The sequence below is a fragment of the Bufo bufo genome, chromosome 7 (genome assembly GCF_905171765.1).
Source record: "Bufo bufo chromosome 7, aBufBuf1.1, whole genome shotgun sequence".
Taxonomy (NCBI): Eukaryota; Metazoa; Chordata; class Amphibia; order Anura; family Bufonidae; genus Bufo; species Bufo bufo.
Window position 1 is genome coordinate 24,854,872 of NC_053395.1, and position 15,218 is coordinate 24,870,089.

The following is a 15,218-nucleotide window of genomic DNA, read 5'->3' on the forward strand; positions in this document are numbered from 1 at the left end:
CGCTCCAGATTACACATCCAGACTGCTGCTATAGGGGGTGCTCCAGACTACACATCCAGACTGCTGTTATAGGGGGCGCACCAGACTACACATCCAGACTGCTGTGATAGGGGGCGCACCAGACTACACATCCAGACTGCTGTTATAGCGGGCGCTCCAGTCTACACATCCAGACTGCTGTTATAGGGGGCGCTCCAGTCTACACATCCAGACTGCTGTTATAGGGGGCGCTCCAGACTACACATCCAGACTGCTGTTATAGGCGGCGCTCCAGACTACACATCCAGACTGCTGTTATAGGGGGAGCTGCAGACTACACATCCAGACTGCTGTTATAGGGGGCGCTCCAGACTACACATCCAGACTGCTGTTATAGGGGGAGCTGCAGACTACACATCCAGACTGCTGTTATAGGCGGCGCTCCAGACTACACATCCAGACTGCTGTTATAGGGGCGCTGCAGACTACACAACGAGACTGCTGCAATAGGGGGCGCTCCAGACTACACAGACTGCTGTTATAGGGGGCGCTCCAGACTACACATCCAGACTGCTGTTATAGGGGGAGCTGCAGACTACACATCCAGACTGCTGTTATAGAGGGCGCCCCACACTACACATCCAGACTGCTGTTATAGGGAGCGCTCCAGACTACACATCCAGACTGCTGTTATAGGGGGTGCTCCAGACTACACATCCAGACTGCTGTTATAGGGGGCGCTCCAGACTACACATCCAGACTGCTGTGATAGGGGGCGCACCAGACTACACATCCAGACTGCTGTTATAGAGGGCGCTCCACACTACACATCCAGACTGCTGTTATAGGGGGCGCTCCAGACTACACATCCAGACTGCTGTTATAGGGGGCGCTCCAGACTACACAGACTGCTGTTATAGGGGGCGCTCCAGACTACACATTCAGACTGCTGTTTTAGGGGGCGCTCCAGACTACACATCCAGACTGCTGTTATAGGGGGCGCACCAGACTACACATCCAGACTGCTGTTATAGGGGGCGCCCCAGACTACACATCCAGACTGCTGTTATAGGGGGGCGCTCCACACTACACATCCAGACTGCTCTTATAGGGGGCGCTCCAGACTACACATCCAGACTGCTCTTATAGGGGGCGCTCCAGAATACACATCCAGACTGCTGTTATAGGGGGCGCTCCAGACTACACATCCAGACTGCTGTTATAGGGGGCGCTCCAGACTTCACATCCAGACTGCTGTTATAGGGGGCGCTCCAGAAGTAGAGGTATCTGTGACAAGCAGATTTGGTGGCCGCTGGTAACCAGATGTTATTAACCTTTTCAGGTTTTCTCCGTGGTCGTCTTTGGCTCTATAGTAAATGAAGGTTATATAAACATCGACAGCCCGCAGCTGCACTGTGTCTACAACAGAAATGAAGACGCTTGTAACTACGCTATCTCTGTCGGGATCATCGCCTTTTTCGCCTGCGTGTTCTTCATCATTCTGGACATTAATTTTCCCCAAATCAGCAGCGTCAAGGACAGGAAAAAAGCGGTCATTCTGGATATGGGCTTCTCAGGTTAGTACATCAGCACCAGTGCCAGCAGGCGGTGGGTGACCTACTGTGAGCCTTTATTGTGCCCTGTTGGCGGTGGGGTTTCTCCTAGTGGGTATGAATTGGGTTGTGGTATAAGGATCATGTTGGCGTCCTACAAGTTTCAGACATGTAAAATGACAGAGAACATATAAATGAAATTGTTCCTCCCCCGCTTAACTTTTGCACTGTGGAACAGCACAGCAATCCCCTTACAGAGTGGGACAGAGTAATGAGATATTTCCTCGGTATAATCATAGACATTTAGCGGTAGTTTTGTTGTGATATAGAGTTTCAGCGACTCCCCTAAATTGGCGGCTGTGTCTGCGCCCTCCGTCCCTCGCTGTTTACTGGCGTCGTACCCGCCGTACGCTGTAATTACGTCTTGTTTTCCTAATAGCTTTAACGCGGGCCCCGACCCTCGCCGCTGGAGCCGTTGCTCTGAACCGCGGCAAGGGGTTTATTTTAGTCCCCGCGTGTTGGTTTCCCATTTAGAGGCGCAAATGGAAACTTCAGCTGCGAGTTCCGGAGCAAGCTATGGGGCCCCTGGGGAGAGAGGGCCCAGGCCAGGCTGGCTGTATCCCTTTAATGGGGCAGAGAACCTGTGATCCTCTCTCCGCTGACATTATGGATCATGGAGGATAGGTGTGGCCACCCAGCATCAGAATGGGGCCCCACCATGCCAACTCAGCACATGCTGGGGGTTGTAGTCTCAACTCTATGATCATTGTCTAACACTTTATAGCCGTTGTAGACTATCTGCCCCCCTCACCCCCTCCACGCAGTTTCTTCCTCTTTTTATAGATTTTTATCATGAAATCTGTGGTTTCAACACGACGGCGTTTCCGTTGCATAAATCATAAAGTAAAAGCTGGAGTTGGTGACATTTTACGATTTATTAACGCCTATAACGATCAGATGTCAAGCACGGGTAGGAACACTCCAGGCAAAGCTGTGTTAGGCCTGGGGGCGGAGCATGACACCAATAATCTCTCCAGTGTGTCATGCTCCGCCCCCTCAGGCCTAGCACTAGATCTAACAAAGCCTTGCCTATTGCAATGTATAACCCGTCATCTTTCTCATCTCTGTTTGGCACAGGGCTGTGGAGCTTCCTCTGGTTTGTGTGCTTCTGCTTCTTGGCCAACCAATGGCAAAGGACACCTAAAGTGCCGGCAGTAGACCAAGCGGCCGATGCTGCGAGAGCCGCCATTGCCTTCTCCTTCTTCTCCATTATCTCCTGGGTGAGTGCCTCGTCCTGTAGGCTTCTGATGCCTTCAGTTTTATATCTGGGTAACATTTTACTGGAACCTGTATGGAATTGAAGGATCCGGTGAAGTGATGAGGAGGCAGAGTCATCGGTGACGGGGCCTTTTCCTTCTTGTGTTCAGAAAAAGTGAATAGGTGATATCATCAAACAAAAAAGGCAACATATCATAAACTGAATAATTATCGCCATACAATGCAAAAAGTAATAGCATCATATAGTGATACATGCCATAAACTGAATTAATGTCGCCATACCGTGCAAAGCTAATAGCATCATGCTGCAGCATACACCATAAAGTGCTATAGTTATATATGAGTAAGGCCTCTTGCACACGACCGTATGCATTTTGCGGTCCGCAAAAAATAAGGATGACATCTGTGTGCATTCCGTATTTTGTGGAACGGAACAGATGGCCCCTAATAGAACAGTCCTATCCGTGTCTGTAAGGCCTCATGCACACGACAGTTGTTTTTCTCGGCCTCCGTTCCGTTTTTTTTTTGCGGATAGGATGGGGAACCCATTCATTTCAATGGGTCAGCAAAAAAATGCTGATAGTTCATCCGTTTGTGTTCCGTGTCCGTCGTCCATGTTTCCCTTCAGCAAAAAAAATTGTGCATGTCCTACTTTTTTCACATTTGCAGACAAGGATAGGCATTTATTACAAGGGATCTGTGGAAAAAAAACGGATCCTCCAAAAAAAACGGATGCCGCATCAGTTTTTTTTTTTGCGGACCCCTGTAGTAACTCCATTAGAGCATCACGTTACACCGATCAATGCAATGCTCTTCCGCGGCCATCTTTATAAAGGCCTATTAAGAGAACAATAGAGCTGACATACTGTTATTCCCCATTCTACACCTACTGTCATCACAAGGATTATCCTGCAGATAACATCCCCCCTTTACAACAGCGGTCATCTGACAATGGATTACCCATCTATATAGGAGTTTTAGCTCTCTTTGCTCTCTACTACAGAAGGATATTATTCTGTATGTAATTCTCATAGTATGGCTGAAATGAAAAAGAAAAACATTCAAAAATTCTAAAATAAAACACCCATTTATGATGGAAGTGTCCCTTAAGTTGACCATGATAACATATTCGGTTGACATTTCATTGCCCAGCCTAAGGCCCCGTTCTCATTTCCGTGTCCACTTGACATCTGTGTTTCATAAATAAAGATGTTAGGGTACTTTCACACTAGCGTTATTCTTTTCCGGTATTGAAATCCGGTAAAGGGTTTCAATACCTCAAAGAAACGCATCAGTTTTGTTCCAATGCATTCTGAATGGAAAGCAATCCGTTCAGTTTGCATCAGGATGTTTTCCGCTCCGTCCCCTTTACGGTATTTGACTGGACAAAATAGAGATGCATTAATGCCAGATCCGGTACCAAGTGTTGTGTAATTTGCCGCATCGGTTTTCCGGCCTGCGCATGCGCCGGGACATAGGAGGAGCTAATTTCGCTTTTGATTTTTGGAAAAATTTAAATACCGTTGCCGGAACTGCCTGCCAGATTCTAATAACGCTAGTGTGAAAGTACCCTTAGTGAAGAATCCGTATTCGGTCTGTGTCCATGTTTGGGATCTGGTTGGTTTCTGCCATTTTGAGCCCCAAAGCCGCCATTGATGCCAGAAAGCGTCCGGATCCCAGTCAGATCCATTTATAGTCAATAAGGATTAGGCGGTGCATGGCAGTATCCGGCTATGCTGGATATGGTGAACTCAAGATCCAATGGACTTCTCTACCCAACCAAGTATGATGAAGACAGGCTGTGGAGTAATGTCTTAGGAGGTCAAGATCCACAGGACTTCTCCACCCAAACATACATGGTGAAGACATAGTGGTGGAGTCATGTCTTAGGAGGTCAAGATCCACTGGACTTCTCCACCCAACCATGTATGATGAACACAGGCTGGTGGAGTAATGTCTTAGAAGGTCAAGATCCATTGGACTTCTCACCCAACGATGCATGTTGAAGACAGGTTGGTGGAGTAATGTCTAAGAAGGTCAAGATTAATTGGACTTCTCCACCCAACCATGTATGCTGAAGACAAGGTGGCAGAATAATATCTTAAAAGGTCATGATCTATTGAACTTCTTTACTCAACAATGTATGGTAAAGACAGGGTGGTGGAATAATGTCTTTAGAGGTCAAGATCCATTGGACTTCTCCACCCAACCATGCATGCTGAAGATAGGTTGGTGGAGTAATTGACACTTTTTAGGCCGTTAAAAATACAGGCCTTAAAGGGATTGCACAGGATTAGAAGCAAATGGCTGCTTTCTTCCAAAAACAGTGCCACACCTGCCCACAGGTTGTGTGTGGTATTGCAGCTCAACTTCAATCACTTCAGTGGAGCTGCAATACCAGACACAACCTGTGGGTAGTTGCGGTCCTGTTTTTGGAAGAAGGCAGACATGTTTTTCTAATCCTGGACAACCCCTTTACCCTCTATGTATCAGAGGACATCATGTGCACTCCAGCTTTATATTGCGCATGTGACTACCATGTGAATGTATGACTGATGACCGTCATCACATTATTATCGGCCGTTAGTCTGTGGTTTTGTTGCCCAAACTACCGGAATGACCATAATTCAGCCACATAATTCATTGTCGCCCCCCGGCTGGCTAAAGCACTTTCTATAGAATGTTCTCTGAGCACATTTCTTACTACCGCCCTTCTGGATCACCAGACTTTCTGGATTACTGGAATTTTGGATTTGTGACCGGGCATCCCTGTATATGTTTAATGCTCTTTTCCTATTTCAGGCGTTTATATCACTATGTGCCCTGGACAGATTTAACCGCTTAGCCTTTGGTGAAGAGGAGCAGAGGATTATCCCCCCTCCTCGCATCCCCCCTGCCTCTATGTCGCCTGTGCGTTCTTAACCCGGACTAACAAACTCTTTTTCAAGCATTTAAAGGGGAAATCCATACAAAGTGATCATCTGACTGGTCGCAGATACAGGCAAGAGGATCACATCGGTGCAGCACTGATTTCCAGGACTTTAGAAACATTTAAGTCCTTTGGTATAGTGTAGAGATTTCTGTTTTAGGTACAACATTCAAGGCGATGGCCCATTGAAATCAATGGCACTGTGCTGAGAATGCTGCGTAACAAACCTCTGAGCAGTGTCAAAGGGGCTCCATCATGTTATAAATCAGTGGTAGTCACAGATCACGGACGTCACCCATTACCTGTATCTATGACATAGCAGAAGATGATTTTCACCGCCCATCGGTCAGCCACTATATCCCCCTTGTATACGTCCATAGCATGAATATTTCCTTAAGGCTCCATTCACACGTCCGCAACGTGTTTTGCGGATACACGGAGCCGCGGATCCACAAAACACGGAAAGCGGCAATGTGCGTTCCGCATTTTGCGGACCGCACATTGCCGGCACTAATAGAATATGCCTGTTCTTGTCCGCAATTGCGGACAAGAATAGGACACGTTCTATTTTTTGCGGACCCGGAAGTGCGGATCCGCAATTCCGTGTCCGGGCAGCACATCGTGCTGCCCCATAGGAATGAATGGGTCCGCAATTCCGTTCCACAAAATGCAGAACGAAATTGCGGACGTGTGAATGGAGCCTAAAGGGATATAATCCATAACTCTGGACATCAAGTCCCATCCCCAAAACACCCCAAATTTGCCTGCTTTGGGGTAAATATGCACAAACCCCTCCCCCCACCCTGCCAGGGCTGCTACCAGTATGACCATCATGATCCCCACCGTGAGCAGCTAGATCTGATGGTGGTCACTGACCAGCTGTCACCTGTATCACTGAGCAGCATCCCAAAACGTATTACAAATGCCTGAGAATGCAGATTCAGTGGGAATTCTGTAGGACGTCTAATGTATAAGTGAAAATGGAGTCTCCCTTTAAATGACCTCATTTCCTAGGATACATCCCATCTATAGTCTTCCATATCACTATATTTCCCCATCTAGGACATATTCTAGGACTTATTACCCTAAGGCTCCATTCACACATCCGCAATTCCATTCCGCATTTTGCGGAACGGAATTGCGGACCCATCCATGGCCCACGCTTCCGGGTCCGCAATTCCGATCCTGAAAAAAATAGAACATGTCCTATTCTTGTCCACAATAGCGGACAAGAATAGGCATATTCTCTTAGTGCCGGCAATGTGCAGTCCGCAAAATGCGGAACGCACTTTGCCGCTGTCCGTGTTTTGCGGATCCGCCAAACACACACGGATGTGTGAATGGACCCTAAGCCACATTGGTCGTAATGGCTAAAGGCAATATACAAATATAAAAAAAAAAAAGATTGTCTCCGGATCTCACCATTTCAAAATGGCCGCCTTCCCTTTAACTGCGCCCTTGCCTTCCAAAGTGATGCGTGCAATGTTTCTTATAATATCCAGCTTATTAATCTCCTGTGTCGATTTGTATTGCCACTGACTTTTATTAACCCTCTGTTGCCTACCTTTCTGCCTTTTAACCCATTATTAACCCTTTAACATACCCTCTCTCCCAGGCTTGTATGGCTCTGAAAGCTTTCCAGAGATTCCGCCTAGGAACTGATATGTCCCTGTTTGCCACGGACAACTTCGCCCCTGGACCCAACGCCGGATACCCGGGCTACCCCACAGGCAGCGGTATTGAAACTACAGAAACCTATCAAAGTCCTCCTTTCACCGAGAACGCAGACGTCAGCCCCAAGGGATACCAAGCACCCTCGTACTGATGGAGACGGGTGGACCCCGGATGTTTGGATGCAGATATAACAAGTGTACTGATACAGTGCAGAGCATCGAGTGACTACCGTATCCTGCTGTACATTCTAGATGTGATTACCGGAATGATCCCCGTAGTTAGATGTACAGTGCACTCTGTACTGTGACAATGATTGCTTGTTTGTGATCACTTCAAAAAGGTTTTCCTGTTTTTGCTTTTTTTTTTTACTTTTAACTTTTTTTAATTTTATTTACAAGGTGTTCCCTCTAAGGTAGGCCTCTACTCGTTATTGGACTACAGCTAATAGCAGAGGACAAAGGGGGTTAACAGTTCAATAAAACCAACTCAAGAGGTCTAACCTGGCACCCCTCTTAAAGTGAATCTGTCAGACGTCTGATTTGAAGGCAGCAGTGGATAGAGGAAGTGATGCTGAACTCGGGGATATATAGTTTTCTATAGTTTCATTTACAATTTTCATGTAAAACGCTGCCTAAATGCTGCCTGCTTCTGAGCCTGTGAGTCCTACTTACTCCGCCCACACAGAAGTGATTGACAGACCAATCACTGTGCGTGGGCGGGGGGAAGCAGGACTCACAGGCTCAGAAGCAGGCAGCATTTAGGCAGCGTTTTACATGAAAATTGTAAATGAAACCATAGAAAATTATATATCCCCGAGTTCAGCATCTCTTCCTCTATCTGATGATACTCTCAGATAGGAGATCTGGCAGCTTCCCTTTAAAAAGGCACATACTATCCAGAAGGACACTAGATAGTTGTATTTACTTTTATGTCATATAGGATAATTTTATATAACCTGATCTGATCTATACACAGTGGGCAAAACAGAGTAGAATATTAGTATAAGTCGTTTTTATCATCATTCATACACTCAGGTTTTTGTATTATATCAGAACATTCGGCTTCTGAGAATATTCCTCCTGTAACAGGGATAATGCTGTGACAGCTCCTAACGTAATATGGCAGACTTTGGACAATCCTTTTCCCCCAAACCATAAGCTGAGACCCCCCCTAGTGACTACCTGTAGTCTGTGGGAAAACCTATGATCAACTATTGAATTACCCTACAGTGCCACCCCAGGAGAAATGAAGTATTACATCCCATTTCTCTTTAATGGACATAGTGGGTCCTCCAGAGAGATGTTTTATATAGTCACTCTCCTCTCTGGCTACTAGATGAGGTTTCTGAATAGCGGGGCACCCCCACCCTATCTATGGATATTCGAAAAATAATTTTTGTAAACCAGACACCCCTTTCACTAGAAGTGAGGAAAGACAATGTGGCGCCCTCAGCGGGAAGAGTGGAATATGCCATTATCGGGAAAGGAGACACGTGGCAACATTTTTGGGAAGAAATCAATGACATTTTTTGAAAGGGGGATGAGATTATTAAAAGACAAAAATAAAATGAAAAAATATTTTGGTGCTTGGTGGGACGGGAGGTGGTATGCTGACGGCAAAATTATCCAAAGACCTATCCAAGCAAGCAATAGGATGTAACCCAGGCGACCTGTCAGATTTCTAGGAGCTGCTGACATCATTGAGGCGTGCTATACAGTGTGACACATACCTCGATGATGTCATTGGTTTACCGATACTGGTGTTTCAGGCTGTGAAATCTATTGTAGAAATTGTAATCAATAACCCAGACAGTGCTGGACAGAATGAGATGCTGAAATCTCCCACGAAACAATGGTCACAAATTTTTGACTGTCGAAAAATTAGGAAGTGGCCCATAAAAGTATTCTACATAACCCTAACCATGTTTTAGCAAGGAGCACGACTGCGCAATCTTGTGACCAGTTTTGACTTTGCACGTAGTTAAAAGAAACCATTGCTTTCCTAAATTGATCCAATTACTCCAGAGCTGCATTCTCAATTCTGCTGACTTCAAGGCTGAAATCTCCCAGAGTTCCTGGGATATATGGTAATCTGACGCAGGAAAAACTGTCCCCCAGGTGTTAAGGTGGGGAGTTTCAGATGACATGCTTGCTGACTGTTTCCAATGGCAACCAGCAGAATTGAGAATGTAGCTCTAGAGTATAATATAGACAATATGTAGCAGTCTATACTAATGAATGTGTAATGTTGCCAAGCAACGGGAAGCTGGCAGGGGCACCCATATCACCAGGAGCATGCTGTCCCAGGGTTTAGGGGTAAAAATTGACCCTTTGTAGTCCTATGCAGCCTTATGGAAACATGTAGCAAACTATAGCTAGCAATATATTATTCAAGGAGAGCTTCTTAGAGGGAACACTGGATGTTGTCACCATGCGGTTATTCATTTTAAAGGGGTTGTAGGAGGTTAGAAAAACATGGCTGCTTTTTTTTTTCCAGAAACAGCACTGCTCTTGCCCATAGGCCGTGTCTGTGCTGCAGTATCCACATGAATGGGCTGCAATACCAGACATGGCCTATAGGCAAGGGTGGCACTGTCTCTATGGGAAAAAAAACATTAGACAACCCCTTTAACAGCCTCAATATGAAAACCAGTCTGTTGAAATTTAGTTTATGTGCCTGTCGGATGACGTGTGTCCAGTGCATGGTGTCGCCCTTTCTAGCTAAATGTATCATTGTAGAAACAGCTGAATCTGGAAGCACAAATAAACCTTCCAACCATAGAGAGGAGGACCCCCAAAGTGGAAAATTTCCCTTAACAGTCACAGCCTTTACCTGCAGCCACCACTAGAGGGAGCGCAATGCTTACAGATTGAGTTCAGTACCAGCTGTAGAAATCCACAGGCAGTGGGCTCCCCCTAGTGGTGACAGCACGCATGCGAAAAATATAAACGACATTCATGCAATTCCTAGTAAAACCATTGGGAGGCGCTCTGCAGGCAGAAATCGGCGCGGAAAATGTGCCAAAATCTAAATGAATTTTTCCGCCGCCCTTAATCTTTAGGACCCTGATGCAAATTCTATAGCAGAGACGTCCTCTCATGTTAAGGTGCACTTTGGGACCTTATAGCCTACAGGTCGTGGTGCGACTACTACTCCTGCCCTCCTCATTGATGGGGAGAAATGGCTGACACAAGGGCGGAAGAACAGAACGGACCTAAGGAGGTTCCCTTACTTCATAGCTCTCTATTCTAATGCTAGTCTATTTTTATAGCATTGGGATTATTTTTTCTTGTAATATTTTTTTTTGCAAAACTACAACTCCCATCCTGCCCTGACGTATTTTGATCGGTTTATCGCCATTGAGGTAAGAGGCTTATCGCGCCTCATGTCTCAGTGATGGCACTAGCTCCCGATGTCCCGCCACAGGTAGGTCACAATCTGGCCGGATGAGTAGCCTCGCCACTGTTTTTTTTTTTTTTTCTCGGCACAGTTATTATACTCACGGTTGCCGGTCGCCACATACGCATCGCCATTTCCGTATTGGAAAAAAAACGGTTCACAAACGCGTCAGTTCTACAGTGTGGTCTGTGTGTGTCTGGACAAGTGTGACATGTTTACAGCTATCTGTATATATCGTATCTCCTGAAAGAACAATCTGTGATTGTGCGTTTTCAGTAGCGTCTCGTGTCGGAAATGTAACTTGTTTTCTGTACATTATGAAATATTATAAAGAGAAGATTAAATGGAAGACGAGTGCTGACTAAATTATTCTCCCCCTACTAAGGGCAGGTGGGGGTCACGTGGATTGTATTCCAATGATTGCGGATGAGATGCAATACCAGAAACAACCAGTGGGTGGCACTGTGGTTGAAAGAGATGCTCACTTGGCTGCAGGTGGGGTTTAAAGGGGTATTCCGGTTGTTAGACGTGGATAGGGGATCAATTCATTTCTATGGGAGTTGCGTAGATTTTGGAGCACTGTACTCGGCTATCTCCAGAACTCCCATAGAAATGAATGGAGCGGCCGCACCCATGCCCATCGGCCACTCCGTTCATTTCAGTGGGCTTCAAGGGGTACGGGACCCCAGCGGTAGGACCCCCACTGATCTAATACTTATCCCCTATCCTGTGGATAGGGCATAACTTCTAACAACCAGAATGCCCTCTTAAGTAAATGGTAATGAGCCGCACTACCGGAACCAGCCAGTGGACAAGGGTGGCGCCGTTTCTGAATAATATTCTTCACCTGACTGTGTGGTCCTAATAAAGGATGTATTCAAATGAATGGTGATGAGCTGCAATACCAAAACCAGCCAGTGGGTGGCACAGTTTTTGAAAAAAATAAAAAAATACATAAAAAGTATTCACATGACTATAAAGTGGTTGGAGGGCAAGGGTTAAAGGGACTGGATTTCAATGAATGCCAATGAGCTGCAATACCAGAACCAGCCAGTGGACAAGGGTGGCACTGGTCCTGGAAAAAAACAACTCTTTCCTGTCTGGTAAGTGATGGTAATGGTTAATCTCACTAAATCCCTTTAAATAGGACATAAGGATATCATGGAAGAGGGGGGCACAGTTTATACAGATGTAGCAGAGCAAAATTTGTCATTTCCTCTGTAAACTGAAAGCTGAATTCCTGCAGTCCTATGGAAACTGGCATAACAAACTGAGCTCTGCTACATATTGGGTACAATTCTCTTACAAGGCATGGGTGGGACACCCCAGAATGATTAAAATCAGGCATGCTCCACTTGCGGCCCTCCAGCTGTTGCAAAACTACAACTCCCATCATTCCTGACAGCCTACAGCTATCAGCCTACAGAAGGGCATGGTGGGAGTTGTAGTTTTACAACAGCTAGAGGACCGCAGGTTGAGCATCCCTGATCAAAATGGAATCACAGCGCCACCTAGTGGGCTGACAGGTAATACTGCAGGTCTTCACTATAACACACAAAACACAGCCATGTAAAACCAGAGGAAGTGATATGTTTTTTTTATTTGCCCCGTGCACTTCATACATTTGGTTCTTGCCCCCGGAGGAGAAGCCGAAGGAGCGCTTGTAACAACGCGGTGTTAACCCCTTCACTGCCACAACAGCTGAAACAATGCCATTCGATCACGGGTCCAACAGGTCACATGGTGCGCAACATTACACGACAGATGGAGTTCACAATCGTACAACATTAATAGGTTCAATACTGCAGGAGAACAGAACAGCGCGATCCGGACTGTGCCGGACATCATCAAGTGTATCGGTCATCTACTGGCAGCCATTTTTATGGAGACATCACAGGCACGTCGTACCTCATGTCTCCTTCCTATGATGGAGTAATAATAAAATAATTTTTTTTAAAAACTGTCAATGTCCATTTTATCAATAAAGTTTGTGATTTGTTTTGAACTTCGGGCCGAGTTTACATGCGGAGTTGCCCCTGTTTTACTGAAATTCATCCGCAACGTGTAAACCCAGCCGTAGCGCTACAGGTCAGGGCACGATTTTATAAATCACTGATATCTGAGGAAGGGGCGGGGCTGTGACAACCAAATGGGGGAAAAAACTATTATAAACAAATGTCCAAATTTGCAATGTAAATACCAGGTGTGGGGATTCGCTCCGGTAGTTAGGAGAAGCGGCCGCCGCAGTACAGAGGCAAAATACAAGTTCGTAATTCAAACTTCAGTGTTTATTCACACATGATGATATATATATATACACACTATATACACCTGTCCTTTATACTGCTGGATATAAATACATACAGCAGTATACAGGATGGGAGTATATAGTGTGTGTATGTATATATATATATATATATACACTCACCTAAAGAATTATTAGGAACACCATACTAATCCGGTGTTGGACCCCCTTTTGCCTTCAGAACTGCCTTAATTCTACGTGGCATTGATTCCACAAGGTGCTGATAGCATTCTTTAGAAATGTTGGCCCATATTGATAGGATAGCATCTTGCAGTTGATGGAGATTTGAGGGATGCACATCCAGGGCACGAAGCTCCCGTTCCACCACATCCCAAAGATGCTCTATTGGGTTGAGATCTGGTGACTGTGGGGCCATTTTAGTCCAGTGAACTCATTGTCATGTTCAAGAAACCAATTTGAAATGATTGGAGCTTTGTGACATGGTGCATTATCCTGCTGGAAGTAGCCATCAGAGGATGGATACATGTTCTCATTCTGTTTACGCCAAATTCGGACTCTACCATTTGAATGTCTCAACAGAAATCGAGACTCATCAGACCAGGCAACATTTTTCCAGTCTTCAACAGTCCAATTTTGGTGAGCTCGTGCAAATTGTAGCCTCTTTTTTTTTTTTTTTTTTTTTTTTTTTTTTTTTTTTTTTTTTTTTTTTTTTTTTTTTTTTTTTTTTTTTTTTTTTTTTTTTTTTTTTTTTTTTTTTTTTTTTTTTTTTTTTTTTTTTTTTTTTTTTTTTTTTTTTTTTTTTTTTTTTTTTTTTTTTTTTTTTTTTTTTTTTTTTTTTTTTTTTTTTTTTTTTTTTTTTTTTTTTTTTTTTTTTTTTTTTTTTTTTTTTTTTTTTTTTTTTTTTTTTTTTTTTTTTTTTTTTTTTTTTTTTTTTTTTTTTTTTTTTTTTTTTTTTTTTTTTTTTTTTTTTTTTTTTTTTTTTTTTTTTTTTTTTTTTTTTTTTTTTTTTTTTTTTTTTTTTTTTTTTTTTTTTTTTTTTTTTTTTTTTTTTTTTTTTTTTTTTTTTTTTTTTTTTTTTTTTTTTTTTTTTTTTTTTTTTTTTTTTTTTTTTTTTTTTTTTTTTTTTTTTTTTTTTTTTTTTTTTTTTTTTTTTTTTTTTTTTTTTTTTTTTTTTTTTTTTTTTTTTTTTTTTTTTTTTTTTTTTTTTTTTTTTTTTTTTTTTTTTTTTTTTTTTTTTTTTTTTTTTTTTTTTTTTTTTTTTTTTTTTTTTTTTTTTTTTTTTTTTTTTTTTTTTTTTTTTTTTTTTTTTTTTTTTTTTTTTTTTTTTTTTTTTTTTTTTTTTTTTTTTTTTTTTTTTTTTTTTTTTTTTTTTTTTTTTTTTTTTTTTTTTTTTTTTTTTTTTTTTTTTTTTTTTTTTTTTTTTTTTTTTTTTTTTTTTTTTTTTTTTTTTTTTTTTTTTTTTTTTTTTTTTTTTTTTTTTTTTTTTTTTTTTTTTTTTTTTTTTTTTTTTTTTTTTTTTTTTTTTTTTTTTTTTTTTTTTTTTTTTTTTTTTTTTTTTTTTTTTTTTTTTTTTTTTTTTTTTTTTTTTTTTTTTTTTTTTTTTTTTTTTTTTTTTTTTTTTTTTTTTTTTTTTTTTTTTTTTTTTTTTTTTTTTTTTTTTTTTTTTTTTTTTTTTTTTTTTTTTTTTTTTTTTTTTTTTTTTTTTTTTTTTTTTTTTTTTTTTTTTTTTTTTTTTTTTTTTTTTTTTTTTTTTTTTTTTTTTTTTTTTTTTTTTTTTTTTTTTTTTTTTTTTTTTTTTTTTTTTTTTTTTTTTTTTTTTTTTTTTTTTTTTTTTTTTTTTTTTTTTTTTTTTTTTTTTTTTTTTTTTTTTTTTTTTTTTTTTTTTTTTTTTTTTTTTTTTTTTTTTTTTTTTTTTTTTTTTTTTTTTTTTTTTTTTTTTTTTTTTTTTTTTTTTTTTTTTTTTTTTTTTTTTTTTTTTTTTTTTTTTTTTTTTTTTTTTTTTTTTTTTTTTTTTTTTTTTTTTTTTTTTTTTTTTTTTTTTTTTTTTTTTTTTTTTTTTTTTTTTTTTTTTTTTTTTTTTTTTTTTTTTTTTTTTTTTTTTTTTTTTTTTTTTTTTTTTTTTTTTTTTTTTTTTTTTTTT

The 15,218-nt window shown here is 41.3% G+C and overlaps 1 protein-coding gene across 1 annotated transcript in view; it reads left to right on the top strand.

Annotated features, from left to right (window-relative positions):
• SYNGR3 (synaptogyrin 3) overlaps positions 1 to 11,161 on the top strand; it is a 40,567-nt gene extending 29,406 nt beyond the window's left edge. Inside the window, exons 2-4 of the mRNA XM_040440074.1 lie at positions 1,322 to 1,556; positions 2,670 to 2,812; positions 7,355 to 11,161. Of these exons, the coding sequence (XP_040296008.1) occupies positions 1,322 to 1,556; positions 2,670 to 2,812; positions 7,355 to 7,564 (588 nt within the window). The 3' untranslated portion in view covers positions 7,565 to 11,161. The remainder of the gene's footprint in view (positions 1 to 1,321; positions 1,557 to 2,669; positions 2,813 to 7,354) is intronic.
• The last annotated feature ends 4,057 nt before the right edge of the window (positions 11,162 to 15,218 follow it).